General features: G+C 49.6%; 1 protein-coding gene across 9 annotated transcripts in view; it reads right to left on the bottom strand.

Moving 5' to 3' along the window:
* MYLK (myosin light chain kinase) overlaps positions 1-27,915 on the bottom strand; it is a 271,416-nt gene that overhangs the window by 23,621 nt on the left and 219,880 nt on the right. For all 9 annotated transcript variants that reach the window (XM_032629951.1, XM_032629944.1, XM_032629948.1 and 6 more), the window contains 8 exons: positions 25,648-25,698; positions 24,749-24,876; positions 22,621-22,774; positions 15,059-15,361; positions 7,895-7,927; positions 7,704-7,797; positions 6,185-6,388; positions 109-326 (listed from right to left, as the gene is read on the bottom strand). In XM_032629951.1, coding sequence (XP_032485842.1) covers positions 109-326; positions 6,185-6,388; positions 7,704-7,797; positions 7,895-7,927; positions 15,059-15,361; positions 22,621-22,774; positions 24,749-24,876; positions 25,648-25,698 — 1,185 coding nt within the window. The remainder of the gene's footprint in view (positions 1-108; positions 327-6,184; positions 6,389-7,703; positions 7,798-7,894; positions 7,928-15,058; positions 15,362-22,620; positions 22,775-24,748; positions 24,877-25,647; positions 25,699-27,915) is intronic.

The following is a 27,915-nucleotide window of genomic DNA, read 5'->3' as shown; positions in this document are numbered from 1 at the left end:
GGGCATCCCCTCTAATACTGCTGTGTCTAATACAGTGCCTGGAACACAAACAGCCACGGCCACTGCCGTGACGCGTTGGTGACAACGGGAGAGGTGGCTCGGCCTTACCCAACCTCCTGGCCAGACCGAAGTCGATGAGCTTGATCCTGGTGCCTGTCTTGTTGACACACATGATGTTCTCGGGCTTGAGGTCCAGGTGGACAATGCCCTGCTTGTGGATGTACTCCACCCCCTCCGAGATCTGCCTCATGTACTTGATGCACTCCCGCTCGGTCAGCTCAAAGTCCTCATCGATGATGCGCTCGAACAGCTCACCCCCGGACACGCTGTGGGGACAGAGGGGGTGCTCAGACCACAGGAGCGGGGAGCCTGGCTGGCAGGGAGCCCGGCCAGGGCAGCCTGGGGGAAGGGGTCACGGCCAGGAAAGCCCAGTGTATGGGGGTGCCAGGCATTTTCTGCAGCTTCCTGAGTCCCAGACCACTGCCCCGTTATGTCGGTCCCAGTCTTCCACTGTGTGAGGATGGCCCGGTCCTCCTGGTTTCCTGCTTGGGGGACCCTGCCTGTGCCCACTAAGCTTTGGAGGGGTTCAGGGAAGCATCTACTAGGCAGTCTCAGAGGTGGCCATGAACTGAGAGATCTAGAATGATCTCCTAAGCAAAAAGGGTAACTTCCAGACAAACTCTTTCCCCCAAACGACTATAGATGTAAGGGATTACCCTGTTCTCCAGCCATGTCTTTTAGTCATAAAGAACTGAAGTTGAAAAACTCACAGTACCCGTAAGCATTTGCTTTGCATAGCCAGAAACAGAAAAATATCTTCAATAATACGGAGCATCAGCACATTTTGTAAAAGGCATTGGCTGTAACCTATTATACTTACAGTTGTAATTGATTTGCTTCCTCTGGCTAGGCCTATAACAGCAGTTTACTCCTTCCAGCCATAACTAGCTTGCCTCCCCTGCTCCCTGGCCCAGGCTGGGAGTGTAGTACATCCTTCCTGCCCGGATAGACTTTGGATCCTGGCCATGGTGGCTCTGGGGCCTGCAGTGGGCGTCTTTTCTAAGGATTGGCCAGCCAGCATATTTCCCTTCAGTGCAAATGCTGAGTCACATGGGGCCTCTCTGTTACCCTCTCCCAGCCTTCCAAACCCACCTCCCTTGCTCGCTGCTCAGAAACCTTAAAGCATCCCCTTGGTAACTTATGCAGCATCTAGACATCAGTAAGTTCTTTTTTTACAATGGCCTGTGGATCTACCAGCTGAACAAGGTTGAGTGGGCTTCCTTCTGAGCCTGTCCTCTTCCAAGGGGCTTCCCTCTTCTAAGCGAGTCATCACAAAGATGGGAAAGAGCTGAGTTTGAATCCTGTCTCTGTGGCTTGGGCAAGTTACTTAACGTTTCTGAGCCCCAGTTTCCTCATCTGTCCCTACATCACAGTAGTTAGGAATGAAGGAACTTTTGTAAAGCATCATGCCTGACACACAGTGGGTGCTCAGCACATATTAATTATCATCTGACAACCTGCTGCGGGCCAAGTGGATCTTGTTACTGACCCCTGAGGGAGAGACAGACAAGGACACACCATGGGGCCCAGCACACGGAAGCCTCTGTGGGTCTCCATCACCACAGGACAAAGACTTCTGGGAGGGCTGAGCGGGTAAAGGTCAGTCTGTGCCAGTGGCCGCTGGGGGGGCGCTGGAACCAATGCTTTAGAACCAACCGAGAAGGACGTCCTTGTGTGGCCAGCAGGTGGCGCCTCTGTCCTCAAGCCCTTCATTTCTGTTGCCCTCCACCCAGGCTCTAGGTCAAACTCTAATCTCCGTTCTTAGGTTCCTAGGTTTCAGGCCATTCTTAACATCTCTGAGCCCCAATTTCCTCATCTGTAAGATGCAGATAAAAACAGCACTATCTCACAGGGTTGCTGTGAAGATTGAGTGAATTAATACAGGTAAAGTGCTTAGAAAAGTGCCTGGCACATAGTAAGTGCTCAATAAAGTTAATTATCTTTTTTTTTTTTTCCTTTTTAAAGAACCAGTGGGGGCTCTTGTTGAAAATACAGACTCCCAAGCTTCTCCCCTGAAGATTCTGATTTAGAAAATCTTGGAAGGGTTGTGATCCATATTTTTAATGAGTACCCCAGGTCATTGTTAAAATCAGACAAGTTTGAGAAATATTGGCTTACTCAGTTACCACCCCTGGGAAGCCAGCTGAAATTCATGTCCTCCGAGAAATCACTCCCAATTTCATCATATGATCTTTCCCTCCCTGGGTTCCCACACTCTCATCTCTGCACTTTCCCCATCAAGTCTGCCTTGTCTTAAAGTTGTTTGTGAACATGTCTGGAAAAGGTACGGCTCATCTCTAGACCCTTGTTTTTACCTGGCAATATCTGGCACAGACAAGGTACCCCAAAATGTTTGGTTTTAAATTTAAAATATTCTGAAAAAGCAAGAAACCATTTTTTGCAGTGTCCTTGGGAACGTCTGAGGCAATGAGTGGTAGAAATCTCAGCCGTGGAGATAATTACTGCTGCATTTCTAGAGGTAACCTATTCAGTAGAGGTGCAAATATAGGTTCAAACCTATTCAAATTTAGTTGATGTATTTTGAAAACTGTCCTTGTGGTCCATTTTCAAGGATGGAAGGGGTTACATAAACAGTTCTATATAGGTTTCTTTTCAAAACGCTCAAGACTGTGGGTGGAAAGAAGCTGCCACCCACAGAGATGGGATAAAGCCTTGGGCCAAGATTGGGCAGAGGAAATGTGTGCTTAATAAATTAACAGTGATGAGTGAGTGAATGAATGAAAGAAAACCTACCTTATTCCAAGGGATCAAATTTATCGCCCAACTGTAGACATTGGCCAGCGCTCACTGGCAGCCAGAAGGATGACACTTCATGGGGCTCCAAACCCAGACCCTCTCCTCCTTGTCTCATGGCAGCTAGCTGCTTATTCTTTGATCAGTTTTGCCAATGGCAGCATGAAGGTGAGATGGGCAATGGATGGATGACTCAGCCTAAGCTGCACATCTGCTTCAGTGCTCAGGGGCCCACCAGCCCTTGGAATGTCCCAAAAGGACCAGCCCTGACTCCAGGCCCGGAGCCTGAAGGAACTCCTGTATCAGAGCAACACTGCTACAACGATAGGGGCTTGTCTCATAATCGGAGGTCAGAAAGGCTGAAGACACATTAATTCTGGTCTCTCACTGTATCTGAGGCGGCTGATCTGAAGGCTGGGGCCCTGCAATACATTTTCATTTTTCTGTATCACCAGGGATCGTCCTTCTCTTAATCTCAGTTTCTCCACCGAACAAGGAGAAGAGCAAATCGTACTGCTGAAAGCCAACCTTTGCCTTCTCAGTGGCCCGGTCTGTTTAAGCTGGAAGGGAAGTACAGACTGAGTATGAATCTGCTCCTTCTTCTTTGGTCGAGTTCCTATCAAGGGGCAAGCTCCTTACCCCAAGTGCAGGAGAATCATCTGGCATCTGTGAATGTAAGACTCACTCCTGTCCACGGGGGAGGCGTGGGGTGGAGGGATGAAAGCCAGACCAGCTGAAGCCCTCGTACGTTTTCTCCCAACATTTTCCATCCAGCTTGCCAACTCCCAATTCCAAGCTAAGTATGGTATTCTGCCCACTGGTTCTGCTGCCCAGCCTCACCCAGGCTTGGCTGCCTCCTACCCGCTCCTGCACCTTCTCACGAGCTTGCTCAAGGTTTAACTTCCAAAGATAAGACATTTCTTCACATGTCCCCACACGCCCACGCTGCCTGGACCAAGCAACCTGTTCTACAATAAATGTGAAAGGCTGTAGCCCACAGGGCTATTGTGAGGGTGTAATGAGTGAGGCCATGGACATGGGCTAAATCTTTTCTAGAAGTGGGGAGGGAAGTTTGAATTCGGGGCTGAAAACTGATTCTAGGAGACGAAGGAAGATTTTCTTTGAATCTGTGTAAAAGTTCCACAGAACTGCAGAATTTTAGAACCAAAAGGGAGTCTAATCCAAATATCTCTCCTCGCTGAAAGGATTTAATAATTACAAAATCACAGCTCGACAGTAATAGAAGCTGACCCCAGGTTTCCTGAATAGTAGGACTTGTTCCACACAACCAGTTGGGTGTTAAAGTGCTCACAGAATAATTTTAAGTGGAAAAAAGACCAGGATACAGAAAAAGTCAATGCATCATACTCTAAGAATAACTCGCAATTATACAGTCTGTGCCTAACACATGGTATTCCATCTAATCCCCACATTGTACACGAGATGGTTTATAGCCTCCTTTTACAGATAATAAAACTAATGATCGGCACAGCTGGGCAACTTATTCAAGGTCGTCAGCAAGAGGCAGAGCAGGGACTGAAGTGAGGTTTCTCAGACTCAAGTCTGTCTCTTAACCACGACTGCCTTTCCTGAGGAACACAAACTGAAAGGAAACACAGCAAAGGTTCACGGAGTGAGGGGAGTCACTTCTCAAACTGGGGATGCCTCACTGGCTTCACCTTTCCCGGGAAAGAACACCGAGATGTTGACAGAGTCCTCTCCGAAGGACTGAGATCCCTGAAGCTCGGGATGAGCAGTTCAAGGATGCTGCAGGCACTTTCAGAGTATTGCTAAAGCTTTCAAATCCCCTTTGATCCAGCACTCCCACACTTCTGGGAGTTTACCCTACAGATGTACACAGGCATGAGTGTAAAGCTGTATGTACAAGGTTATAAACACTGCCTTTTTGCAAAAGCCAAAGCCTGGAAACCATCCAAAACCCTATCAAAAGAAGACGAATAGCCTGTGGTCTATGCGTGCACTGAGATCCCAGGGAGCAGGGAGAGTGAGGAAGCCCCCTGGCTACTGATGTGGGCCTCTCTCCAAGATACACTGTTGAATGGAAAGGAGCCAAGTATAGAATATTGAGTGAAACTTGTCTTTGGGTTAAAAGGTGGGAAGTATGTGTATATATACATACATACATACATTATATATATATATATTCATATATGAATATGAATAATATATAAAAATAATATATGCTTGCATTTTCATAAAGAAACTTTGGAAGGACACAGACAAAACCAACAAAATTGGTTACCAGTGGTGCTGAGGCAGGGTAGGAACAGGGTAGACGGGAGACAGGGGTAGGAATGGGACTTCTCATTGTGCATTCTCTTATATTTTTTGATATGATTATATCATATACTTTTAAAATTCAGATTAAAAAAGGAAAAGAGATGACTAAAAAATACATATTGGGCTTCCCTGGTGGGGCAGCGGTTGAGAGTCCGCCTGCCGATGGAGGGGACGCGGGTTTGTGCCCCGGTCCGGGAAGATCCCACATGCCGCGGAGCGGCTGGGCCCGTGAGCCATGGCCGCTGAGCCTGCGCGTCCGGCGCCTGTGCTCCGCAACGGGAGAGGCCACAACAGTGAGAGGCCCGTGTATCGTAAAACAAAAAAAAACAAAAAAAAACACACTACGGAGCATGTCTGGCTTACTGACTCCAGTATGTTTGTATGTGTGTGTGTGTGTGTGTTTGTGTGTGTATGTATGTGTGTATGTGTGTGTGTGTGTGTGTGTGTGTGTGTGTTTGTGCACATGCAGACCAGCACTCAGAGGGGAGAGAGGTGGAGGACTGGGACTCGAAGAAACAATGGAGTCCAGGAAAGCCTTGGCTGGACGTCATCTGGTCCTCCCCCCGCCTCTGTACAGCCCAGCTCAGAAAGCACTACTCTTTGGTGAGTGAGAGGTCAAGAGAGAACAAACCAGCGTGGACCAGGGGCACACAGAGCAGAGCAGGAGGACGGGAGCGAGGCTTACACTCCTGAATTCTGAGCTCCCAGCCCTGGGCCCCCTTCTCTCTCACAGGCCGGTTGGGAAGCTGCCCTGTCCCCCTTCTTCTGCTCTAAAGCCACCTCTAGGTCAGAATGCCCTGAATGAAACCAAGGAACCGAGGGATAGCCCTGAGCCTTTCACAGGGAGGTGAGGGTGAGAAGGGGGCAGGGGTCCTCAAAGACCTGCCGGTGTGTTCTGGAGATGAGCAGAGGGGGCTGGTGGGCAGTGGGTCAGGGCCAGCACCATGCACAGACGGACTGTCCCCAGTGGTCAGCACCCGGCCATACGGGCTGCCGAGTGCCGTGCACATCACACCCTGGCCCACAGTGCTCTCCATCTTGGGGCGGAGGGTGGTGGTGGGACACTCACATTTCCAGGACCATGACGATGTTGGCCTTCTCTTCGAAGGCGTCCACACACTGGACGAGCTTGGGGTGGTGGAGGCAGTTCATGATGCTGATCTCCTGCCGGATGTTCTCCTTCTCTTTTGCTGAATATGCCTTGAAGAATTTCCCTGCCCAGATTTTTCCAGTTTTCTTTTCTACAAGTCGAAACACCTGTCCAAATTTCCCACTGTGAATGAAAGGAGGAGAGAAAAAGCAATTTAGCCCAGCTTTCCACTGACCTGGGACTGGCAAGTGATGGACCGTGGGACCCATCTGGCCTCCCTCTTTTTCTAAATAAAGTTTTACTGGAAAACAGCCATGCCCATTTGTGCCCAGATTGTCTGTGGCTGCTTCTGGGTTTCAGTAGCAGAGCAGTCATTACAGCATAAGCCAAATGGCCCACAAACCCTAAATATCCATCATCTGGCCCTTTACAAAAAAAGTTTGCCAGTCCCTGCTCTAGGTCAGTGAAGCGCACTGCTGATGCTGACAAACCTACTCTCCATCACTTGTCGATGTCAGCCCGGGCCTGGCCCCCAACCCTGCCCTAACCCTGTCCAGTCTTGCTGTTCTTTTAGGACTGTCATCTCCTTGGGCTGAGGCCTCAATCTTGGCGACAGACTTCTTTCCCTTTCCCCTGCGAAAGGACCCGTGACGTCAGGTGGGGGAAGTCCTCCCCAGGTACCGAGAATTTCTGAGTGGCTGCCTTCCTTCCACGCCTTTCCAGTACCGGGGCCCTGGAGACAGCCTAGCAAGGCCCCTGCTTCCCACTGTAGGGATGGCAGTGGTGGCATTCCGCTGACACCACTCCCGCCCCGGAGCAGGGTCCTCGTTCTTCAGGACTGCGATGAGGTTGGTGTCACTCCTTTACTGGACAGAAACCCTCCGGAAATAAAGAGCTGAGCCCCATCCCTCTCTCTTCCACCTCTCCTCCTCCTCCAGGGATAGTCAGTGGGCGACAGGCAGCCCTGGGTGCCGCTGCTGGTGGGCACAGCCTGGCTGTGCGGAGGGCCCAGGGTTGTGGTCTGAGTCCACTGGTGTCTCCGCAGCCCAGGGCAGAGCCTGAGCAGAGACTGTGGCCTGAGTTCACAAAGCGAGGGGTGATGACAGGAGGTGCATGTCAAGGGGGCGCGTTCTCCTGAAGCACTAGAGCTAGAACTGCTGAACGGCGAGCGCGGATCAAAGGGAAGGGATCCTAAGGACGGGCCGGGCCAGACCCGCTGCCCTGGGTTATGTCCTATGTGAGGGGTGGACTGCAGAGGAGGACGGGCCTGCTCAAGCTTGCGGAGGGATCCCGGGGCACAGCAGCTCCTAAGAGAGCCCTGGCCGGGTGATGCTTTCACGGGTGCCAACAGGTCAAGCCCTCCCGGTTCTGCAGGAACCTCAGTCTGGGGAGTTGGCAGAACCCAGGGAAGGACAGGAAGAGGAAGCAGGGAACTTAACCTCGGGGCCTGCGCCACCCTCACCCTGGGCTCCGGAAGGGTGCTTCCCACTCCACTTACGATCCTAGTCTCTCTTCGATGTCGTAGAAGTCAGACACTTTCTGGTCAGTATTGACCACGACGGTCCGATAATCGACCTCGGGCTCCTTTTCATCTGCAGGGTGGGCGTCGGGGTGAGTGTGAGCCATCAGACCCCTCACCCACCCCCCTCCACCCCTCGAGTCTTCCCGAGGACGGAGGCCAGCACTCACCATCATCTGACACCTCCACTTCATCCTTCGGCTCTAGGGGGAGAGAGGGCGTGGGCGATTAGTAACGAAGGCCCACCGAGAGCAAAGCATGCCGGGGGCCCTGTCAGACTTCAGCCTTCTCAGGCACAAGACCACCAAGCCCAGAGCTCTGGGCACCACCACGGGGTCAGTGGGTCCATGCTGCAACAGGGCCACGTATACACCGGCAGGCGCTGGCCCCCACCCAGCCCCTCCTCTGCCAGCTCTCCCCTCCATCCACTCCCCACTAGCCTTGAGGTCCCCTAGACATGCCCTTCTTCATATCTTTTCTAGTCTCTCTGACTTTCAGAACCTACACACAACTACGACAGTCCCTTTCTGCTCTGGCTCAAAAGTCGGCAACTTATAATTGCTACTAGTGTCAAATCCATTTATCCATTTGCTGAGAACTTTTTCTGGAATTCCAGCTAGGTACCAGTTATTTTGCCAGTGATCATGGGTGTACAAAACAAAATACAGATGGCACGATCTCTCCTCCTTTCTTGGAGCTTATATATAATTTCGTTGGAGAGGCAAAAACACATATCCTTGAAATATCCATTACGAGTGTTATATAATCAAGCACGTGATATCGCAGTACAAACTGAGTAGACAATGGAGGAAGGTGACAAAAGTGGGGCAAGTATAAAGTCAGAGCAATTAGTCTAGGAAGAAGGAGCCCTTGAGTTGTGTCTTAACGGAAATGATGGAACACAGCGAGGAGGTGGGTGACGTCATGCAGGAAGCCAGCGGGTGTTTATGGGTATGGCAAGGAGGGACATGAGCACCCCACCCTGGCCGTTCACACAGATGTTTCAGTCGTGGATGGGGGGTCGTGAGGGGACAGGCTGGTGGCCAGAGGAATACACCCACTTCTGAAGTCCAGGCTTTCCTTTGCTTTGGTATAATTAGTCCCTAAAGAGCCACTGCGGCCTCTTGACCTTAGCCAAGTGCCCTTCCCTTCCTGGACCTCAGTTTCCTCATCTGTAAAAGGAAAGCACCGTATTTCTCGGTGGTTTCTTGGGTCCTTGGCTAGCCCTGGATGCCATGCTTTGTGATGTGCTAGGTGCTGCTTAGCCATGATGTGGGCTGTGTCCCGTCTGACAGCGGGAACCAAGGGAGGCTTCCTGAAGAGGTAGAAAGACCTGAGGAAGCCAGAGAGGGAGGCCAAGGATTTCTAAAGTGTGTGTGGGGGAAAGGGTGTGATTTGCTGAAGCTCCCAGCAGAGCAAGGCTGAGGACAGGAAAGGGACGGCAGATGGAAGGAAGGCCAGAGCAGACGGGGCCGAGGGGTTGGTCGGACACTGCCCAGAAAGGAGGGCTTGTGTGGGAGCGGGCCCAGCTCTGTGTGCTTCGCAAGTGGCATGCTGGAGGTGAAGGTGTGGGTCGGGGACCAGGTTCAGCTTGAAGCTGTGGACAGTGAGCCTCTCTGTTAGGCTGAGGGCAGAACAAATTACTGAAACCTAAGCAGGCAACCTGAGAGAAGTCACACAGTTCCCATGCAAGATAAGTACCCCTTGCTGGAAAAGAGTTTTGACAGAGTTTATAAGCATGTGACCGGGAACAAGAGAGGCTATGATTTGTTTAGAGTCCTTAAAATGCTGTTGATGAAGTTTAATTTTAAAAAACCAACACAAGTGGGATTGGGAGGAATATTTGTCACAGAAAGGAAAATGCCATGGAAAAATAAAAAAAGGATAAGGTGGATGGGGACTCTCAGATTAGTGGTGGGGTTCACAGATACTGTCGGGATGTGAGTATAACTGATCAAGCCTTCTAAACCACAGATTTGAGAGTTGACAGTGACCCTGTCAAATTCACACATGACCAAAATGTACTTGAGAGCAACACACCTGGAAGGTAGTAATGGAGTCATGTGTTCAGGGAGAACTGAATCATTCAGACTTCCAGCATGACAAGCCCTAGGGTATCTAGTTAGAACCAAAAGTGGGAGCCCCATTCCTCAACCAACTGCTGTGGCCAACAGAATGCTGTCATTGGGGACGTGTGCACCGGCTGCAAACAGGTATTATTACTCTGCCCTTGGTAGAGCCTGGGGTCATGTGATCCTAGAACCCTGGCTGTCGGCACTGAGAAAGTCTCAGTGGAGCTGGAGGAGGCGTGGGCCATTGAAAGGAAGAGCTGCCATGTGAAGACGATCAGAAAAGGTTAGGCCTCTCCGGCTGGGAAAGAAGCCTAAAGCAGACATGATAAAAAACAAAAAAATCACAATAGCCAAGGGTGAGATTAGGGTTACGAACTTTCACCAACTAATGAACACTATAACGTGGGAGAACAATTTAGCGTTATACCTCACATAGGAGGGAGGCTGCAGGCATCTGGAAGTCACATCTCAAGAGCCACCATAAGAACGATGAATAGGTTCAAGAGATGTTTAGGTTAGTTCAACAATGGTATTTCAGACGGGGATTTAAGGAAAGCAAGAGATTCAAGTCAATTCAACAATCACTAACTGAGCACTTGTGGATGCCAGTGACTGGATGGGGCCTTAGAGACAAAACATTAATGATAATACCCACATTTAGTGGCAGGGAGGCCCCATCGTCCTGATCCGTGGTGCCCTAGCTGAGACAGCGGTTTGACCTCTCCTGACCTTTTTGTCCCCATGCCACATATCCTGGTGTAGAATGAGCAACAGGATGAGAGAGTACAGAGAGACAGGCTCTCCTGGCCCGGAATCTCTAGGAGGAACCGTCTGTCCTCTCCTCGTGAAGGAACAGAAGCAGCGCTGTGAGCCCATGAGGGGCTTTCCAATGACCTGTTTCCCGGAGGCATCTTCTAGGTGGCCCTGAAAGGGCATGCAGTTCTAGAACTGGCCCCTCCCCATCTCTCTGACACCAGTTAGAGATGGAGCTAGGCTTCTTGCCCTCCTCTCAAATACCACACCTACCCTCAACTCCTGCCTCTCTCCTTAGCAGTCAAGATGCAGCGTGCTTTCCCGGTACCAAGGCTGTGGGGTCCAGCTCAATCTCAGGGAACCCAGGCCCCGGCCTCTGGCTCACTGTTACACAGCAACCCTTCCTCTGTGTGGAACTCGGACCAAGGCTCCAGGCTGAGACATTTCCCTTCCTCCTTTTCCTTCTCATCCTGTCTCCACTCTATTTGGAAGGGAAATGGCCATGAGAGGAGGAACCCCAGAGGCGTGGGGGAAAGACCACAATTCAATTAGCCAAGCTCTCTGAGCATAAAGGGGTAGTAATGAGAGAGGTGGCCACGTGATGTCCATCTTTCCGTTCAGGAAGGAGCTAAACTGCAGTAGAAGGGACTTCAACGAGATACTTTTTTAAAAATCCACTCAGAAAGAGCTGTGAGATCCAAGAGCTAAGTGGAAGAACTATTTGGAAGATGGCTCCAAGATATTTCTGCAGGCAGATGACACCATCCCCCTGGAGTGGTGTTTCGGGGAGGGCCGGCTGAGCGCTCTGGCCCTCACGTGGCACGTGTCTAGCCGGCTCCCTGGACAGAGCGGTCCCTTTGCACGGCGGAGGGCTGCTGGGCGCCCAGCGGGCACTAGAGGGCGCCCGCGCCCCAGGGAGGGCAGCCGCGGCAGCTCAGGGTGAGCGGTTGATTTCCGCTGCTTCTCTGGGGGCTCTGCATCTCTACCCTACTCTGCAAGCAGCCTCTATCACAGCTGTTTGCTAACAACTATACAGACTAGAACAAATTAGGATTAGGAGCAAGGACGGAGCGGATTTCAGATTTAGAGTTGAGTATGGTGGGAGTGGAGATCCAGACCTGGTTGGGATGGGAGAGAGCTGCTGCGTTGGGTGGGAGGGGGAAGGAGAGGTGCTCGTTTACTCAGGTTTGGGAAGACGAGGAGGGGAGCTGTCAGGTTACGGGTCCTAGTCTGAGGCGGGTGGGGGGCTCTGGCATAGGAGGCCACAGAGCTGGGTGGAGACCTACATGCTATGCTGTGTCTTCCACCGTATCCCTAGCGTCCCTGCAGCACCTGGAACACAGGAGGGCCACCGGACCCACTGAGTGAATGCAGAGTGAGGGCGGGGATGGAACTGAGAGGTCCGGATGAAGCCCAAAACTGAAGTCGCTGAGGCAGAGGCTGGAGGGGCCGTGGTAGCGGTGGGAAGGTGAGAGCCAACATTAGCTGTGCTTAGAGGGGGGAGGGTTAATTGGCACTGCCTTTTTATGACCACCAGACCCCACGGGCTCACAGAAATGATCTACTATAATCACATCCCTCTTCCACACATGTGCACACACACACACACCCTCCACTTCTCTGAGAGCCATTGCACTTTTAAAGAGGAGAGAGATGATCAACCCAGGCTATAACTGACAGGCTTCTGAGCCGTCCACAGAGAGCTTCACTTGGAAGCCACACCTGCTTACCCTCACCCTCCCATCCCCCCCTTCATCCTCTGCCCCTCAGAGCATGTTCTGTGCTGTTCTGCCCCTTCCCCCTCCCATCAGGGACAAGCCAGCTGGACCTGGGGGTGGGAGCATCTTCCAGCCTGGAAGCCCTGGGTGGCCTGGACCCCTCCTCTGGATTACAGGCAATTTCAACATTTCCCTTTGTCTGCTCCCAGTCAGGATGGGCCCCAGGAAGAGAATCTGAGGACCACAGAAGGGGGTTCAGCTGGCCTCAGGCAAGAAGGGAGAGGCCACCTGCCTGGACCCAAGTGGTCCCAGCCCCTCCTCCCCACAGACCGTCCTCACAGCCCTGGAAGCTGCTGTCCTGGCCTCCTAAGAGCCACACGCGCAGCTCCTGTGGCCTCTGGTCCTCTGTGTGGGGCTCAACAGGTATTCTACAGTCTCTCCTGGTACATGCCCTGAAAGACCTGCAAGTTTTCCCTTCCAGCTAATGCACATCTCACTGCCACGTTACCCCTTTTCTATCACTTTTCTAAGGAGCTGGGAGTCATCTTCCTGGACAAAGTAATATGCTAAAAACGTGCAGACTGGAACCTGGCTGCCTCTCCTGGCACGCCCACTCTAACCAGTCTGCTTCCCGTTCTGCTCATGTCAAAGGGGGATGTCAAAGGGCGGCCGATGGCAGTTTTGTTACTGTTTCTCCCAGAAGACATCTGTGAGCGGCTAGTGAGCAGGAGCCCCATGACACTGCAAAGAGGTCTGGCAGGGCTCTCTCGGGCCGGGCTCCACGATCCACGCCGCCACAGCACACTGTGGCTGTCAGAGCGACCTGCTCTCTGGGGATCTCTAGGGCTCACTGCGCAAAGGCCCCCAAGACAGGGCTGCACAGGCAAAATTAGAAATTTGGTGTGTTTTCCACTGGCAACCTCCAAACTTTCTTTCTGGAGCCCTCATTTAATTTGAAAGTAAAGTTTAGTATCTGTTTTATGCCTAAATTTTGAAACTAAAGAGGGGTATCAAACTGTAATGACAGTTTCCATACGTATGATGCCTCTGGCTATATGGTAATTTCAAGACCTGTGCCCTGTCCAGCTCCTGGTCCTTTAGTCTTCTCTTTACCTCACATCTTACAGCTCTCTCTTCTCCTAGAAGTCTTTCACTTGTTTTCCCTCCACCTTCCTTCCTGCCCCCAACTTTGCCTCCATCTTAAATTCACAGCACTCGTTTTCTTCTCTTCACATGAAACTTCTTGAAGTAACATTCTATACTCCTGGCCTCTCCTTCTTCCATTTATTCCTTAGCCCCAGGCCAACCATTTTCCACCCTGTGGAAACACTATGGACTTTGCTCTCAAAGATCACGGCTTATCAAAGGGCTGAATCCAAAGATCTTGCATCCTCATCTCTTTCCTCTTTGCCACTCGCTGCTTCCATGTTTCTGCAACACAGCTCCAGCCTCCCCTTGGTTCTCTCCCCTCTCAGTCCTTTCTCCCGGTCGTGCAGGCTCCTTCATTCCTGTATCAGTGTAGACTTTCTTTACCCCCCTCTCCGTGAACTTACTGATGCCCATGGCTTCAATTATCAATTAAATAGTGAAGACCCCACCCGCCCCAAACCTGTAGCTCGAGCTTAAACCTTTCTCCTGAGCTCTGGATTCAACCATCCAGCAGTCTGAAGACACCTCCCCATGGATATCCCTCAGACACCTCAACTCAACAGGACTGAAACCAGAACTTCCACCTTCTCTCAGAGCCTCAACCGGTATTTCACTGACTCAATCTCAACCCCCTAGTCCACTTCATTGCTTCTCGAACTTTCAAGTGTATATGAATCCATGGGGGGTGAGGGTGGATAATGTTAAAATGAAGGTTCAGAAGGGACTAGGGAAGTGGGGGCCAGACAGTCTGCATTTCTAACAGGCTCCCAGGATCCCAAGACTAGTGGTCCAGACCACCCCTTGAGTTCCAAAGGTCTATTCTTCCTCTAACTCTCTTTCTAAAAAAACAGATCTAATTGCGTCAAGCCCCTGCCTGAAAACCTTTGATGAACTCACAATTTTACCCACACTGTCCTTTTTGTGTTGCTTCCTCCTGTTCTATCTCACACAGCATATGCCCTGGCCACACACAAGAGTCTCAAAATGCCATGCATTTCTACCACTTTGTTGTACCTTTGCTCTCGCTGTTTCCTCTGCGAGGAATGCCTCTCCCAATCTGCCCTACCTCTTGGAATCCTATTCCTTTTCCCAAGACTCAGCATAAGTATTACGTCTAGGAAGTCTTTCCCAACCTTCATGGCAAAATTATTCATGCTTTCTGCTATGTCTCCGCAATTTGTTTATACTGGTCTAATAGGATGCAGCCCATCTCATTATAGTTAGCTGTCCTCCTTGTCAGATTTTATGCTCCCAATCTTATCGGTCTTCCCTGACACTGAGTTCACCCTCAAATATGAGTGCAAGAGAGGAGGGAGCTGGATGAGTGGGTAGGGCAAGACGTTGAAACTGTAGGTCTACCTGAGCTCCCGCTTCCCAGGACTGTACTTCTGATTAACACACCGTCACCCCTGCTGGGAATGTACCAAAACCGGTGGTTCAATATTTTTTGAAGGATCATAGGTACCTCTTTTAGAGTATGGAACAGCATCACAACATTGGAAATCAAGATCCCAAAAGACTCTGCCAGCCATCAGTGATGTCTTGTCAGTTCCCTTGTACCCATCTCAGTTCAGCCTTCTATGCACACAAGGTAAGTCATGCACATTTATCGCAAGCCCGTGATGAAAGGAAGGCAGCCTACCCTCAGGTTTCTCTCCCACCACTGTGAGCTCAGACTCCTGGCTCGGCTCGCTGGTTCCGTAGACGTTGATTGCGCGCACACGGAATTTATACTCTCGGTCAGGCAGTAAGTCGTGGATGTTAAAAGAGGTGCTGCGGCATGTGGCTAGTTCCTTCCACTTCTTGTCCGCCGAGTCCCAGATCTCGACGCTGTAGGACTGTACGGCGCTGCCCCCATCGTACGAGGAGCCGTACCAGGACAGGGTCAGCGAGGAGCTGCGAATGTCAGAGGCACAAGGCGTGCCGGCCGGGGGGTCCGGCTTGTCTGGGGAGAGAGAAGCACACATCACCCAACTCTGCAGGACTGCAGGGAGAGAAGTTCTTTAATTGGCTCTGTCATGAGGGAGAAGCCTGGAGAACAGGAGCTGCGATCCCTGGTCCTGGCTCTCCTTCCCTCATCCATACGGCCACACCTAGGTACACACCTGCCTATATGGAAAACCCTACAAATACCGACTTGCTCAGAAAAAACCTCTTTTTTGGCTAGTTTCCAGTCTACATGTCATGGTTTCCTGTGCTTTGCCCAAGTCAAAAACATATTACTCAGTGTAAACAGACCTAGGAAGCTGCCCAGGAGGCATGGACTGCTTCCCATCAAAAATATGCTTTGAGAGAGAGTTCAGTGTGTGTGTGTCTCCTTCAGGCCTGAGGTCAGTGACCTGTGACATAACCAGGGGTCAGTCTCCACTTTCTCTGGGACCTGGGAAACACCTGCCCCGCTGAGAGTCAGTACAGCACAGTGAGCTCTGAAGTCACACACTGGGTTTGAATACAGCTCTGTTTTCATTCATTACTTGTTAACCCCTCTGTGCCACAGTCTCCCCGTCTGTAAAATGTGCATAATAGCACTGCATCACAAGGTTGTTGTGAGATGTTCTTAGAAAGCGTCTTGTTTGAGTAGCCTTTGCTGTCATCATTATTGCAGGAGTTTATTTCTAACTTTATAATATATAAAAAATTACTCCTACTCGCTCTCTGTCATCCTCCTAGGACTGGTATAAAATGAGATAGAGAATTTCAAGGCGAACCACAGTAGCAAATCACAATCATCCCTGACTGAGGGCCAGAAAATGAGCTGAGGACACAAACTAGGAGCGGCCCTTTGTCTGGCCGCCTTCCCATTCAGACCAGTAATGCTAAGAACCAGTAACACTGCCAACTTCAAGGCAAATCACGGTAGTCAGTGTGTTCATTAATGAGGTTCTTTAGTTTTGCTGATTTTTGGCAGGTGTTCATCTGAACAGAATTCTATTCTTCAGATTTAGTCTCTGCAGGTGGTTGGTTTAGTTACAGATACCAGTGTTCACTAAGCCTTCATCTCCTCCAAGACAATCTGAGTCCTAGAGCTCCCCAAACTAGCAATTAAAAGCCATGTTTTATACGCTGTGAATTTATAAGCTATGTGAATTCCAGCTAATTCCTTAACTTCTGGGACAAGTTTGTCTTTTTCATTTGGAAAATGGGGTTAATATATATCTACCTCTTAGGGGTTTTGCAAGCATCAAATAAGCAAACCCAGGTAAAAGTACTTGATTTCTACTCTCCTCCCCCTCAGCAAGGTAGGAAGGCCAAAGAAAATCCCTGCAAATGACTTAAGCATATTGAAAAGAAAAAGAACATTCTGCCTGTGTATGTGTCTATGTATACATATACATAAACACATACACATGCATACACATACACCTATACATACATACACATACACACACACATACATATATACCTATACACACATCCACATCCACATATACATATACACATACATATTCATTTTCCCCTCTCCCCCAGCCCTGCTGCTTCTACATCCAGCCAAGAACGCACTGCCCGGAAGCCATCCATACCCAGCAACCCCAGCCTGGGTTGACTCGCCCTGGAATGACTCTGGGACTGTGACAGCCACTCCCCACTGGTGGCAGTCACTCTGGAGGCCTCCTATGATGGAACCACTTTCACTGGTTGTTCAATATGTTCTCTTAGAAAAACTGTTTGTTCTGAAAGATATATTGGTCTTTTTAGAAATACCTCTGGTGTTGGCTAAGATGTTTATTACTCTAAACTCTCTTACAGGCAAGTGGTTCAAGTCCTCTCAAGACCCAGCTAAGGAAGTAAAAAGGCCTAAAGAAAGATGAACGACAGACTCCCTGCCTCCCTCCCTCAAAGGAAATGCCTGGAAAACTTCTGACTGGACACGTTTAATGTCCTGTAGTTTGAGATGACGAATACAGATACACTGCACTGACTGATATTCTCCCCTCCTGCTTTGGTCAAGAAAAGGAAACTTGGAGAAATGGGTATTTTGGAAAAGGTACTATTAATCCCCTACCCTGTTCCGAATTTAGTCTCTTGGCTAAAAGAGAGAGAACTGACACAGGACATATGTCACTGCCTGCAGCATGAGAGAAGATGCAAAGTTTGGGGAGGGTGGCTTTAATTCAAAGTGAAACCTCAATGCTTTCAAGGAATTTGATGGCATATTAAGGAGTTCAGAACAGACGCAAGTCTGAAGTCAGAGGAGATTAGGAGGCCCCACCCGCATGCCTGCCCCGGGAGCCACGGGCTGAGCCCGATGCTTTCTGTTCTTTCCAACCTACAGAGCTCCACATGGAGGCCAGATGAGCTGGGGACGAAAACCCTCAGGACGGAATAGACGTCCTCAGAACAGCCTGCTCTCAGGGCCAAAGAAACAGACGCACTCAGTCTGGGAGGGAGGCCTGGGCATGGCCTGGCAAAGGCCAGGCGGGCTCAGTGTCCAGGGCCCCGAGCTCCATGCTTCTTTGGAATTCTTTCATGGCTCCCTGGAGACTTGACTAGCAGAATGGGAAATGCTGAGTCTAAAGGAAGGGGCTCCGATGGCACCAGTTCCAGGATTTTCTCTTCAGCAAATGTTCTCACTCCTGGGAAAACGGAGGATCTCATCCCTGCTGCTTCTCTGGAGTAACTGCGCTGGCAGTCCCTGCGTGCCCGTGTGTTTGAAGATGGTCTGTGACTGGGCCCAACCCCACCTGGGCCTCCCTCCACTGGCACCTCAGGAACCACCTGCAGCTTTTAGAGAATGGCAGGGCTGCAAGGGCCCCCAGGTTATCTATCTGGGTAATCCTGGCCCTTCGGGATTAGGCAAGGCACTTTGCTTACCGAGAATACCCAGCTGGCCAGTGACGGAGCCAAATGGAGATTCTAAAAGGTCTCTGAACCCTCACTCCAGGGGCCTGTTACTTTCCCAGCTATCAGGATGAATAAGATGAAGAATGCATCTTGCTTAAGCCCAAGCCAAGCATTATGCTGAGAAATCTCCTGCCCTTAAAAATCATGCAAGTTCCAAGCTCAGAGAGTACTGGGGGATTACTGGGTATCTGGGATCCTCTCTGCTTTGTTTTTCTCCTTTAAAGATACGCAGAGTGGCCTGTTTTCTTGTGTTGGACAAGTCGCATGAAGGGCTTCATCTGGGTCCAGCTGTTCTCTCCTGCCTGAGAGGCCCCTCCCTCACCCTTCCGAGGCTGAGGCTGGAGGCCCACTCGTGGGCAGAGGTCCTCTGCGCATCAAAAATCCCTGCACTATCTCTTAACATATAATAATAATTAGCTTTCAAAATAGCTAAACATCACTCATTTAAAGTAACTGAAGGAAAGGCTAATTTTTTGGAATGAATTTATGTATTTATTTTTTTATTTTTGGCTGTGTTGGGTCTTCGCTGCTGTGCGCGGGCTTTTCTCTAGCTGTGGCGAGGAGGGGCTACTCTTACTTGCGGTGCGCGGACTTCCCGTTGAGGTAGCTTCTCTTGTGGTGGAGCACGGGCTCTAGGCACGTGGGCTTCAGTAGTTGTGGCGTGCAGGCTCAGTAGTTGTGGCTCGCGGGCTCTAGAGCACAGGCTCAGTAGTTGTGGCACATGGGCTTAGTTGCTCCGCGGCATGTGGGATCTTCCCGGACCAGGGCTCGAACCTGTGTTCCCTGTGTTGGCAGGTGGGTTCTTAACCACTGCGCCACCAGGGAAGCCCAGGGAAAGGCTAATTTTTATCATCATTTAAAAAAATAGGAGTCAGAGACTATCTGAAAAGAAAGGGGTACTTTAAAAAACATACAAGAAGAGAAGTTTACCGCTAATTAGTAGAAGTTGTGCTAAACTGGCCTTATTTAGCTGGCTCACAAGTGGGTGCTTCCAAAGTGCTTGTAACTGTCTGGAGTAGGCCAAACAACTCCTGTTTCATCTCATTTACATTTTACATCTACTTAATCAACCCTGATCAGATAATACACAGATGTCGCTAGAGACATGCAGGTAAACCTGGGCTTCATCCAGATTTACTTTGGACTGATTCTAAATCCACAGGCTCTGAATGAATGTGGATTTGCTGTACCCATCAACGTGAGTCCTCATTTTATTGAGCAATTCTATTCTTAGCTCTCCAAGGGGGAAGCAGACAGAAAGCCCTTCCCCTCCATTCCATTCCCCTCCCAGGACGGCATTTAACATGCCGCTCCTGCCAGCTGGCGGACAGCCACGCCAATGGCCCTGTCAGCACCGGCCGAGGAGAATGAGAAACTCAACCATAAAAGGCCACAAATGCAGCCCGTATGGTGGTGATGGCGGAGGGGAGCGGGTGGCGCCGTGGGGAGCATGGGGGCAGGGGGCGCTGGTCACAGAAAAGCAGTTCCAGGGACTTGACCCTAACGTTCCCCCCGCAGGAGCGGGTGAGAGAGAACACCAAGGAAAACTGGATACTGCTGCGAGCTGACGGGTGGGGCGTGGCACCAAATCAATACTTCAGGTTCCGGTCTAAGTGGCGCCGATCCCCCGCCCCCAAAGGGTTCCTGACTCCAGGAGGAGACAATTAAAATAAGCATCCGGAGTCACCACAGAGAGAGCGAGGGCGTCCTGTCTTTTATAGATGAGAAGCCTATTCCCTGAGCCTCTGGTCCGCCGGCCTTCCCAGAGATAAAACTCCTGACCTAAGGAAACTAAAGAAAGGGGATCAGATCAAAGAACACCAGGTGAAATCCAAAACTGGGCAGAAGGCCTAAATAGACATTTCTCCAAAGAAGACATACAGATCGCCAACAAACACATGAAAGGATGCTCAACATCATTAATCATTAGAGAAACGCAAATCAAAACTACAATGAGATATCATCTCACACCAGTCAGAATGGCCATCATCAAAAATTCTAGAAACAATAAATGCTGGAGAGGGTGTGGAGAAAAGGGAACACTCTTGCACTGTTGGTGGGAATGTAAATTGATACAGCCACTATGGAGAACAGGATGGAGGTTCCTTAAAAAACTAAAAATAGAACTACCATACAACCCAGCAATCCCACTACTGGGCATATACCCTGAGAAAACCATAATTCAAAATGAGTCATGGGGCTTCCCTGGTGGCGCAGTGGTTGAGAGTTCGCCTGCCGATGCAGGGGACGTGGGTTCGTGCCCCGGTCCGGGAAGATCCCACATGCCGCGGAGCGGCTGGGCCCGTGAGCCATGGCCACTGAGCCTGTGTGTCCGGAGCCTGTGCTCCGCGGCGGGAGAGGTCACAACAGTGAGAGGCCCGCGTACCGCAAAATGAGTCATGTACCACAATGTTCACTGCAGCTCTATTTACAATAGCCAGGACATGGAAGCAACCTAAGTGTCCATAGACAGATGAATGGATAAAGAAGATGAGGCACATATATACAATGGAATATTCCTCAGCCATAAAAAGAAATGAAATTGAGTTATTTGTAGTGAGGTGGATGGACCTAGAGTCTGTCATACAGAGTGAAGTAAGTCAGAAAGAGAAAAACAAATACCGTATGCTAACACGTATATATGGAATCTAAAAAAAAAAAAATGGTCATGAAGAACCTAGGGGCAGGACAGGAATAAAGACACAGATCTACTAGAGAATGGACTTGAGGACACGGGGAGGGGGAAGGGTAAGCTGGGACAAAGTGAGAGAGTGGCATAGACATATATACACTCCCAAACGTAAAGTAGATAGCTAGTGGGAAGCAGCCGCATAGCACAGGGAGATCAGCTCGGTGGTTTGTGACCACCTAGAGGGGTGGGATAGGGAGGGTGGGAGGGAGGGAGACGCAAGAGGGAAGAGATATGGGGATATATGTATATGTATAGCTGATTCACTTTGTTATACAGCAGAAACTAACACACCATTGTAAAGCAATTATACTCCAATAAAGATGTTAAAAAAAAAAAAAAAGAACACCAGGTGAAAGGCTTTCGTGTGCACCACGTATGAAGGCCCGAAAGTGCTCTAGGACCAGCCTGTTATGCATCTGCTGCTCCTTCGCTGTCCTGAACGCCTGCCACGTGTCTGTGGGGGGCAGTGGGCTGAGCATGACGGACAGTGGGAGGCCAGTTAGGAAGCTAGTTTGATATTTCAAGAGAGAGTTGAGCAGGGCATGAAAAACACAGTGACTGAGATGGAGAGGAAAAAGTGACCTTGACAATCAGTCTGAAGACAGACTCTGAACCCAATCCTGGGATATAGGAGATAAGAAAAAGGGAGTGGATTGGGGATTAGGAGGGCAAGGTGACCTCAGAAGAGCAGTCCCTGAAGACTAATGGGGCCTGGGGGTGAGGCTACAGGGAGTTGAAGATTGTTGCCAGGGAGGTGAAGAAGGAGACTCAGAGGAGAGACTGGCTCTTTCAGAGGGTTTGGCCGTGAAGAGAGAGCAGGAGAAAGATGCTAGGGTGGCCAGAGTGAGACGAGATACTACAGGAGTTATGCGTGCCTGTGCGCATGGCGACGATGGGAGAGTCCTGGCAACATTTATGGGAGAAACTGGGGAGAAGTTGAAGAGAATGGGGGTGGCGGGGGTTGGAGCCCTCAAGAGCCTGGGGTCCGGAGCACAGGAGAAAGGTGGGCAACACCCAGAGCCTGGAGGGTGGAGTCAGCACGGGCACAGATAGAGAGACGCCTGCAGGTGTGGGACCACCAAGCTAAGCAGGTTCATGCCTGATGCCTCCTATTTCTCAGAGAGGCCAGTGGCCAAGGCCTGCAGGGTAGGGGGGTCTTGAGGAATGGCTGTCTCGGGGTGTGGGAGAGGGCACTGACCAGCGCTGTCACCTTGGCTGAGCCTGGACACTGACAGAGCCCAGCACTGAGTCTGCAGATCGATGTGGTCTCTCTGCCATGCCCCAGACTCAGGCAGAGCGGCAGTGAAGTTGAAAGGCAGCACTGATTCAAGGTGAGGGTTTGTGAGGGGACTGGGGTTGGGGGCAGGGAGTGGACCAGGGGGAGAAGGGGTCACAGGGGCTAGCTGGAGAGAGCTGGAATGGTAGAGCTCAGAGTCTGGCTAGAAAGGGAAACCGGGAGGGGATTCATAGGAAGAGGAAAACGCTGTGTGTGCAAGGTCTGGGATTCTCAATAAGCACGAAGGGCAGCAACAGTGTGAGAGCAGGGAGTGAGAGAGCAGGGAGAAAGGGAGCCTGTGGGCAGAGGGAACGCGTGCTGAAGCAGTGGCCCCGGGAGATGAGGCCTGGAAGTCCATCATCCCGCCTTCCCTACGCCCCGTCCCCAGACTCACCCACAACGGTGAGGTTGACCTGGGCCTGCCTGCTGCCCAGCCTGTTCTCCACCAGCAGAGTGTAGCAGCCACAGTGCTCCTGGCGTGCAGCCCGGATGGTGAGCTTGCTGACATTCTCACTGTTCTCCACCTTGATGTGCTCACTCTCCTGGATCTGGGACAGAGAGTGGGGCAGGCACTAGAGACTTTGAGCCAGAAAGGAAGGGGGCTCCGACCCACACTCCTCACCCCTGGGGATGTGGATGCAGCTGCCCGAGCTGTGTGGGGCTGGTCTTGTCTGGGCTCTGAGCTTCCCCCTAAGCGGGGAAGACCCCCTAAGGTCTATACTCTGAGCTTCCCCCTCTCCTGCATCTAGAGCCAAGCTGCCCTGACAGGGTCGAGATCTGGGACAAGCAGGGAGGGTGCTGCAGGGTCTGGTGGCCGGGAGTGAGCTGTCACTCTCTGCTCCAGACCGGAAACGGGGCACATTCCAGCCCCCTCCGCTGCTCTGGGATGGGATGGTGGGAGAACAGATTTGATCAAAGTCACTTACAAAGCCCACCCAGTGGGTTCTGACCTCTTCTGTGCCGTCAAATACCACAGTCACCAGCCAGATGTGGCTATTCAAATTTTAGTTGAGTGGCAAATCATCCAGATGTCCATCAACAGATGGACAGGTAAACAAAATGTGGAACATCCAGAAAACGGAATATTATTTGGCCATAAAAAAGGAATAAAATATTGGTTCATGTTACATCATGGATGTGCCCTGAAAACGTAACGCTAAGTGAAAAAACCCAGACACAAAAGAACACATATTGTATGATTCCATTTATATGAAATGCCCAGAATAGGCAAATCCAAAGAGACAGAAAGCAGGTGAGAGATTGCCAGGGTCTGGGGGAAGGGGAGAAATGACTACAAATGGGTCTGGGGTTTCTTTTCGAGGTGATAAAAACGTTCTGGAATTAGAAAATGGTTGTGGTTGCCCAACCTTGTGAATATATGTACACTTTAAAAGGATGAATTTTATGGTGTGTGAATTATATCTCAACAAAGCTGTTATAACAATTTTTAATTAACTGAAGTATAAAATCCAGTTGCTCCGTTGCACTAGTCACACTTCACGTGTCCAATAGCCACATATGGTTAGTGGCTACTCTACTGGATAACAGACATAGTACGATTACATCACTACAGAAAGTTCTGTTGGATGGAGCTGGGACTTGGCTCAATGTCTCTGAAGAGGGTTGAGATTTCATCTTACTTCAGACACCACTAGCCCAGACAAAACCCAAGCAAACATGCTTTGGGATAAGGCCAGCTTCTCTTCTTCATCTTTTGAGTCCAACTCTTCTTTCTTCCCCAGTACTAGCCTCCCACCTCCGGGCCTCAGGACAATTTGAATGGGTTGGAAATAGAGCAACAGAGGGCTCAGAAGAAGTCGTCACACCTCCTGTAGAGGTCCTGATCCAGGGCCAGCCTGCCGGTCTGGGGCCCCTGTTGAACAGGTACATGGGCACACACTACCAACGTGGGATCAGAAAAATGGCCAGGCTCCCCAAGTTTCTCTAAAAGGAACTGGTTGTTTGGAAATTCAAACATTTTCCTGTAGGACTGTTGTTATAAATGGAAGTTCGATTTCTGGGTCAGTAAGCCAAAATTCTGTTTAACGTACAATTGATCTACTCAGATACTCAGGTGCACTTTTCTCTCTCCAGCATGTGGTAAGTTTAAGTGGTTGCCACAGATAGGGTTCAGTGAGCTGGCACAGAATCACAGAAAGCTCTAGAGTCTGAGAGGTCATTTAGGTCACTGGTTCGATTTTCCTGACTCCAAGTAGAATTCTAGACAGAGATACCCAAATCAGGTGGGGGCCATAGGTGGTTTCTGTTTTTTCCTTCATATTCTTCTCTATCACACAAATTGTCTATAAAACAGGCATCCTTGCTAGATGTAGAAGAAAAGGTTATTAAGAGCTCAGATTTGGTGGGTGGGTGACAGGGGTGTGAGGGGCTCTCCCATTTCTCAGGCCCCTGTGATGAGCAGCGATGCTGCCCTTCATCACAGCATTTCTCATCCCTTTCGGTCCAGGACGGCTCTGGAACTTGTGTGGGTTGTTCTCGGGCCACTGCCCTCTGTTACTGACCTGCTTTCGGAACTTCATCCAGGTGCAGGTGATGGGCTGGGTGCCGGCCACTTTACCAAACAGCTCCACGGGCTCTCCTGCACGCACCTTTTGGTCCTCAGGAAACTGGATGATCTGAGGGGGCACGGCTGGGGGAGCACAAGGGAGAGAGTGAGCTCCGAGGAGGAGGGAGCCTCAGACATTCTAATCTCATTCGACGCTGCCAGCCACATTGGTCTGTTGCTTCTCTCTCACTTTCCGGAACCTTCAGGGTAAGACTGAGCAATGACCACTGCTTCAGACACCTGGGCTGACGGATCTGCTAGGTTTGTTGGTCTCTTGATCCTGATTCCCTCAGAAGTGACCCACACAATTTTACAAGGCATGATTCTCCGTTCGTTGGTTGTTGTGGAATTTGTGCCTTACCCTAATTTTTTGAGTCTGTGACCTTACTCCTTTATTAGTTACAAAGCATCTTGCCTTCTAACCTCCAGGTCACCCTGGCTGACAGGCTCAATATGGTTCACATCCTCAAATGTCTTTCCATGGAAAACAGACAGGGCTTCCTATCACAGGGACATACAGAGCAGAGCATGAAAACAGCACAAAGTGGATTATCTCGGTAAGGGGCAGACTGGAGGACAGAGAGGTAAGCAGGATTTCACAGCAGGGATGGGAAAGTCACCAGTATCGTGTGATGCTGTCCATACCAGAGAAGCAGGAGAAAAGGCAAGTAGTGGAAGAGGGTGGGGGACCAAGGTGTACAGAGACTCTTGGGGAAATTTCAGCCTGAATAATGCAGAGCTTGAATCGGGGAGCGGGGTGGGACCACATCCCCAGTGGGCAGTCTAGCAGAGCAAAGGGTAAACCCCTCACGGCAGATGACTCCCTCGCCCGCATATGTTGCTGTGACCAATTACCTGCCTTCGGAGGTGTCTTGGGGGCAGGTTTCTTTTTCACAGTTGCATCACCTGAAACAAAGAAGTTCACAAGTTATTTTCTGTTATTTATTTATTTTTTTACAAGGCTCCTGAATCCTAGGAGGGCACAGTCTGATCCACTGGCCCCTCATCCAGATGGAGCCCTCCCTTGAATATGTGTTTCTGGAGACCTTGCAGTCGCACATGGACAACCTCATGAGCGACTGAATACCACTTCTCAACAGGGCCTCTGGAGGGGTCCCCGGAGCCTCCAGGGAGATAAAAACTCTGAAAAATGCTTGAGCTTCCATTGTCCATTTCAATGATGATAACCCCAAACTCACTAACTCTTCTCTTACCCTTTCAGGAAACTCATAAGGGAAATTATGTCAGATAAACTGACCAAATTTAGTCCTTGGTGTGGATCCGAGGGTCTCAGGCTTCCTTTGGGTCACAGACTGTGGACTGTGGCTTTTATGTTTTAAATGTTTGTTGAATGGATCAATGAATGAACAAACAAATGAATGAACAAACCAATGGTCTCCTTCATTCTTACCCCCCCCCCCCATTCTCCAAATAACTCACATGGGAAAACTGACCCAGACAGACCAGTTTTGCCACACAAACCTATTCATTTGTCTAAATAGCAATATGGTGAATACGTAAAAATATCCTCAGCTACCTTCATAGCTTATCTTCATATTTCTTTCAGGTCTTTGTTCAAAAGTCATCTAACATACTTATCCAAGTGAAATGAAAACCTACATGCACGCAGACACCTGTATATGAATGTTTGTAGTGGGTTTATCTGTGATTGCCAAAAACTAGAAGTTATCCAAATGTCCTTCAACTGGAGAATGAATGGACTGTGGTACATTCATACAAGGAAATACCACTCATCAATAAAAAGGAACAAACTTCTGATATACACAACATGAATGAATCTCAATGATTCATTTTTCTCTTCTGCTAAAAGAAGTCAGACTCAAAGGCTGTGTACTGTATAATTCTATTTGTAGGACATTTTAGAAAAGGCACAACTGTAGGGACAGAGAAAAGGTGGGTGGGGAGGGGTTGACTACTAAGGGGCATAGGACATATTTTAAGGTGTAGAAACCATATCTTGGTCGTGGTGGTAGTTACAGGACTATACGCATTTGTCAAGAACTGTGCAACAGAATGGGTGAATTTTACTGTATGTAAATTATAATATGAAAAATGGGAAAGAGTTGCTTAACCAGTGAGATCCTCCCTAACCACACTATATCAAATAGCTGTGGTTTTATAATAGATTGTCCTTGTTTTTAGGAAATATATACTGAAGTACTGAGGTATAGAGGACACCACATGTGCAACTTACTTTCAAACCGTTCATAAACAATGTGTACGTATGTATGTATACGTGTATATGTGTTTGTGAAGAGGTAGAAGGAAAGAGAGGTTGAAAAAGAGAGGAAGAGAAGGAGAGAGAACATATAATAAAGCAAAAATGATAAAACAATATTTGAAGAATGTGAATGAAGGGTATACAAGAAATATTTGTACTATTTTTGCAACTTTTCCATAGTTCTGAAATTATTTCAAACTAAAAGTTAAACAGAAAGCTAAACAATGTTTTATCCAGCCAAGATGATGTAGTTGTTCAAATGAGGGAGAAAGAGAAAGCAGTGTCTGTTGAGGAGATGGCTGGGAGGTGCGACACAGGGTGGACCTGAGGACTCGAGATGATCTGACCTGGAGAGAAGAGCCCCATTGATCAGGAACAGAGTGACTCAGAGTAGAGAGTCAGGGTGATGTTTGGTGGAGGGTGGCTGGAGCACAGGGCTGGTTTCAGAGAGCAGTGGCACGAAGATGGCGTGACAATTTAAAGAAGATAAAAAATTCAGTTCCTCGGTCACACTAGTCACATTTCAAGTGCTCATAGCCATGCATGCTTAGTGGCTTCCATATTGTGTAGACAGAGAGCACTGCTATCATCACAGAAAGTTCTATTGGACAGTGCTGGTCTAGAATGTCAAGTTTGAGAGTTAGGTCTCTGTCCTGAGTAACAGGAAGTCCTGACACAAACGGCAGTCCAACTGGGCTAGAGGACCCCTGGAGGTCTTTCTAGTTCCAGGGCACAAGAATATCCAACTAGGAGGCTATTGCCATACTCTTAGGAGAAACACATCAAGGTCCAGCCTTGGCAAAGGCAGCAGAAAAGAAAATACAAATGAGAGATGGAAGAAAAGTTAAAAGAATTCCGGGGCTAAACAAGAGGGAGGAACA

The sequence above is a fragment of the Phocoena sinus genome, chromosome 4 (assembly GCF_008692025.1).
Source record: "Phocoena sinus isolate mPhoSin1 chromosome 4, mPhoSin1.pri, whole genome shotgun sequence".
Classification (NCBI taxonomy): domain Eukaryota; kingdom Metazoa; phylum Chordata; class Mammalia; order Artiodactyla; family Phocoenidae; genus Phocoena; species Phocoena sinus.
This window is presented reverse-complemented; position numbering and strand designations above follow the sequence as displayed.